This window comes from Poecilia latipinna, unplaced genomic scaffold (assembly GCF_001443285.1).
Source record: "Poecilia latipinna isolate Pla-1442-1.1 unplaced genomic scaffold, P_latipinna-1.0 Scaffold1996, whole genome shotgun sequence".
In the NCBI taxonomy this organism is placed as follows: Eukaryota; Metazoa; Chordata; class Actinopteri; order Cyprinodontiformes; family Poeciliidae; genus Poecilia; species Poecilia latipinna.
The window spans coordinates 76,660-81,636 of record NW_015114612.1 but is presented as its reverse complement, the minus strand read 5'-3'; the positions used below and the strand labels follow the sequence as shown (position 1 = coordinate 81,636).

The 4,977-nt window shown below is 42.5% G+C and overlaps 1 protein-coding gene across 1 annotated transcript in view; it reads right to left on the bottom strand.

Moving 5' to 3' along the window:
• The window catches only part of LOC106935662 (glycosyltransferase-like protein LARGE1), a 28,511-nt gene extending 23,799 nt beyond the window's left edge, over positions 1-4,712 (bottom strand). The window contains exon 1 of the mRNA XM_015016236.1: positions 4,540-4,712. Coding sequence (XP_014871722.1) covers positions 4,540-4,602 — 63 coding nt within the window. The 5' untranslated portion in view covers positions 4,603-4,712. The remainder of the gene's footprint in view (positions 1-4,539) is intronic.
• Positions 4,713-4,977: the final 265 nt, after the last annotated feature.

Sequence of the window (4,977 nt, the reverse complement as noted above, 5' to 3'; positions counted from 1 at the left end):
TCATTCTCTCGTTTGATTATGTTTGTACTGTTTCTGACCTGTGTCATCTACGAAACTGAGTCTCTGCTGGTGTATGATCGCAACACACTATTAGACCTCCAACCTTTGGTCCAGGATATGATGTTATTTGATGTTGTTGGCCAACAATCCTTGCCCCCGCTTCTGTCGGAGATTCCGAGTCACCTGTTCCGGGTTCCTGCGCTGCTTTCACGGAGGAGACGTCGTCGTCGTCGCGGTAGACGAAGCGGCCGGCTGGTGAAGCTGAAGTTTTACATGACGCACTGTTATGCTTTTACTCGATCATCGCAAGGATCGTTTCTGGGCTCTCGGGTGCCTCGGCGTTTCTTGGATCCGTTGATGTCTGCTTGGTGCCCGTCTCCTCGTTTCCCGGCCTGTCGAAGCCCAGGATCAAGTTCCTGTCAGGTCAGGATTGGTCTGGTCGCCAGGTCGCTTGCGAATAAAACTTTTATTCTTCGGGACTTTTTTAGTCACCAAAACCTGGATTTTTTATGTGTGACTGAGACGTGGCTGAGTGTTGGTGAGTCCAGTGCTCTAACTGAGCTTTTACCAGCGGACTGTTCTTATTTTAACTCACCACGGGCTTCGGGGAGAGGCGGAGGCACAGCGACTGTTTGCAAACGGGACTACAGATGTAAGCAGTGTTTTCTACAGACGTCTTTCCCCAGATTTGAGTTTATGTCATTTGAGATGAGACACGTAAACCCAGTTTTCTGTGCTGTCGTCTACCGGCCCCCCAAATATAATAAGGATTTTATAAGCGACTTCTCTGACTTTTTATCTGGGATTATAACTAACTATGAACATGTTCTTATTGTTGGAGACTTCAATATACACGTGTGTTGTCCTGATAAACCTCTGGTAAAGGACTTTTTAAGCCTTCTGGACTCTTTTAACCTGGTACTGGTCGTATCCAGCCCAACACATGAGCACGGACACACACTGGACCTGGTCATTTCCTGCGGTCTGCCTGCGACTAACCTGGAAATCTGTGACTCTGTGTTCTCGGATCACCTGCCTGTTTTATTCAGTGTCAGTTTGACACCTACCGCAGTTAAAACTCGCGCTGCTGTTCGGCGCTGTCGGATTATTAACCCTTCCACTGCCACTCAGTTCTCTACTGCTTTTCTTCAGCTCTGTGGATCATCTGACTTCCTCCACTCTGATACAGAAGAGCTCTGGTCCTGGTTCTATTCTTCCTCCCAAACCATCCTGGACTCGGTTGCTCCATTAAAAACCAGGCAGCCAAGGATTAAACCTGAGCCTTGGTTTAATGACAGAACTCGTGCTGCAAGGAAGGAATGTCGCCGTGTTGAACGCAGGTGGAAAAAGGATAAATTGCAGGTTACTTTTCAGATTTTAAAAGACTGTTGGCGTCTCTACCAGAGCACGGTTAAAGAGGCAAAAAGGGAACATTTGGCAAATATCATTCTCTCAAACAGCCATAACCCACGTATTTTATTGAACACAATTGACTCTGTGCTTAATATTCCACAGAATGCCTGTTTGGAAGCTTCTCCTGATGTGTGTGATGATTTTCTGCATTTTTTTATTGAAAAGGTTGGTAGTACCAGGGCTCTTATCACAGCTCCTGACTCTGACCCCTCTGTTTTGGTCCCTTGCTCGGCTGCTTTCAATCAGTTTGAGCCTGTGACTGTCTCACTTTTAGAGGACGCGGTTGGCCATATTAAGCCATCAGGTTCCCCCTGTAATCCTGTCCCTCCACGATTTTTAAAGATATTTTATCTAGCATAGGGCAGCCTGTTCTTGCAATTATAAATAGCAGTCTGTCCTCAGGTGTGGTCCCTGCTAGTTTTAAACATGCAGTAGTGCAGCCACTGCTTAAAAAACCTGGCCTTGATTCGACTGTTCTGGCTAATTATCGGCCTATTTCGAAGCTGCCTTTTCTTTCTAAGGTTTTAGAAAAAATTGTGTACTGTCAGCTGAAACAGTTTTTAGATGAGAATGGCATTCTGGAGGTTTTCCAGTCAGGTTTTAAAACTCTTCATAGCACAGAATCTGCTTTAATAAGAGTTTTTAATGACTCTTATTAAAAACGTGTGATTTTGGTAACCATGTTGTTCTGATTTTACTTGACCTAACTGCTGCCTTTGATACAATAGACCACGACATTTTAATATCGCGATTACATCACGTTGTAGGTATTGATGGCACTGTTCTTAAATGGTTCAGGTCTTACCTGGAGGAGAGAACAATTTCAGTCAAAATTAGTGACTCTGAATCATCTGCTGCTTCAATGCCTTATGGTGTCCCGCAGGGCTCAATTCTGGGCCCACTGCTTTTCTCTCTTTATTTACTGCCTCTGGGTTCTGTCCTCAGGAAACATGGGATTTCGTTTCATTGTTACGCTGATGATTGTCAGATTTATTTGCCTCTGAAGCAAAAGGATGTACATTCTATCAAACATCTCCTGGTATGTCTAGGTGATATTAAAGCTTGGTTGGCCTTGAACTTTATAAATTTTAATGAAAACAAAACAGAGGTGATGGTGTTTGGACCCAGTGGCTCCTGTGAGTCCTCCTCTGTTGACCTGGGACCCTTGGAGGTTTACTTTAAACCTGTTATTACTAATCTTGGTTTTAAGGTGGACAGTGATTTCAAATTGGACAGCCAAATCAGAGCCGTGATTAAGTCCAGTTTTTATCATTTAAGGCGATTGGCATCAGTGAAATCTTTTCTTTCCAGGCAGCATTTTGAAACAGTGATCCAGGCTTTTATTTCGACTCGACTGGATTACTGTAACTCACTTTATCTGGGAGTCAGTCAGTCGCTGCTCTCACGTCTGCAGCTGGTTCAGAATGCTGCTGCACGACTTTTGACAGGAACTCGAAAGAGGGAACACGTGACCCCTGTCCTGGCCTCACTTCACTGGCTGCCTGTATATTTTAGGATTCATTTTAAAATTCTTATGTTTGTTTTTAAATCACCCCGGCTTACCTCTCTGAGCTTCTTCACCCATACATACCTTATCGGTCTCTTAGGTCCGCAGATCAGCTGCTTTTGGAGGTACCGAGGTCAAGAAGGAAGCTCAGAGGGGACAGGGCTTTCTCTGTCATGGGCCCCAAATTATGGAACAACTTGCCTTTGCAAGTCAGAGAGGCCCCTTCACTGTCCACTTTAAAGCTCGTCTTAAAACCCATCTATTTTACTTGGCTTTCAACTCTAGCGGGATCTAGTTTTAAATTGTATGTTTTTGTTTTATGTTTTTTTTTATGTTGTGTTTTAATGTACAGCACTTTGTATCAGCTGTGGTTGTTTTAAAGTGCTTTATAAATAAAGTTGGTATGGTATTATAATACAAGTCTCAGTTTGTAAAGCTTGAGCATAATGTCCGGATCACACTAAATGTTTTTAAACATAATTTATTGTGAGGTTTAATAAAATTCACTAACAAATCAGAAATTATGTTTGTGCAATTTGAAATGAGAATTTAAATAATTCTAAAGTAAAATAGTTATTATTAACTTGATGTTGTCATGATCTCAGCCCCTCAGTTCCACCTTGACTGTGCTGATTGCTCATTACCCTCACCTGTGCTGTGCCCTATTTAAACAACTGCTCGTCACCAGCTCAGTGCGAGATCGTCTGTTGCTGGAGTCACAGCTTTCAAGCCTTGTCTCATGTTTCAAAGTTTTCTGGTTTTCTGATCCTGCCTGTTTTTTGACCACAGATTTTGCCTTGTCCTTTGGCTGCTGGAGGAGTTCTGACCTACTGTTGATGAACCCTGCCTGACTCTGACCTTGCTTCAAGTTTTTCTGATTTCTGGATCTTCATTGCCTGTGGCCCTCCCATGAATGAACCTGGATTGTCCCATGACAGCCTCTGGTTTGTGGAATTTGTCCCTGTCATCTGTTTGTCCCCTGAGCCCTCTAGTCCTCCCTTTGCCCATCCACCTTACCCCTCCCTGGCTGGATCCCTGACCCCAGTGGACCTCCCCCTTCCTGACCCACTAGCCTGACTACTCCCTGCTTAGCCCCTTACCTTTATTTTTGTAATAAAGACATTTTGTGAACCAACTCTGGTGTTGGCTGCGTTTTGGGTTCTGGCTAATTTCGCTTTTCGTTACAATTATGAGTGAAAATAATAGAGAAATGTGTGCTCTTTAACTAGGTGAGGGCAGTTTTTTTTCTTGCATATTGTGAAATAATTGGTTTAAATTGCAGCATTAAGTTAAAACTCAATTCAAGATTAATGAACTTAAAAAACAATGTTTAGACAACTTGTCTCTTGTTTTTAAACCGACTTCATGAACTTTAATTTCTGAGTTAAAACCAATACAATTTTCTTGTTGGGCAGCAGGTGGACTTTCATTTTTCATGTTAAACCGCTTTCAAATTGTTTTACGGTGTCTTTTTAGGATTAATTGAGCATATTTCAGTTTATGCTGAAATTATACATATTTCCAACATTTGTCAGATTAGCCATAAATTTTTTTAAAAACATTTTAAAAATAATAAACAAATTTGTGCAGGTGCAGAATAGAATCTGTATTAATGTAACCTGGTCTGCCAATGAGGTGGACAGCATGCTCATTAGTTCTCTTTCTGCAGTCAGTCTCCACATCTGCTCCCATCTGACCTTCCGTAACCGATCCAGGAGAAGTAAAATAACCCCTAAAAAAATGCAAAAACATACAGGATTATGTTACAGTTTCAAATAATGTGCTCCTGTAGTTCAAGCAAAAAGTGAACTTATGAACTAAATGAAAAAACTAAGTTGGGCAAAAGGGTGGGAACAAAAATGCATACACCTCAACCTATTGTTTCTTCAGATCGATTAGAGCAGTGGTCCCCAACCTTTTTATTACCACAGACCTGTGAAGACTTGGAAAATTTTGCTGCAGCCCGGGGGCGGGGGTGTTGAACCGTCGGATAAGGCTTCTGCATGTTGTTGATCCCGCTAAATCCTGAATATACCCAATTTGGGTTGTCTCGGGCT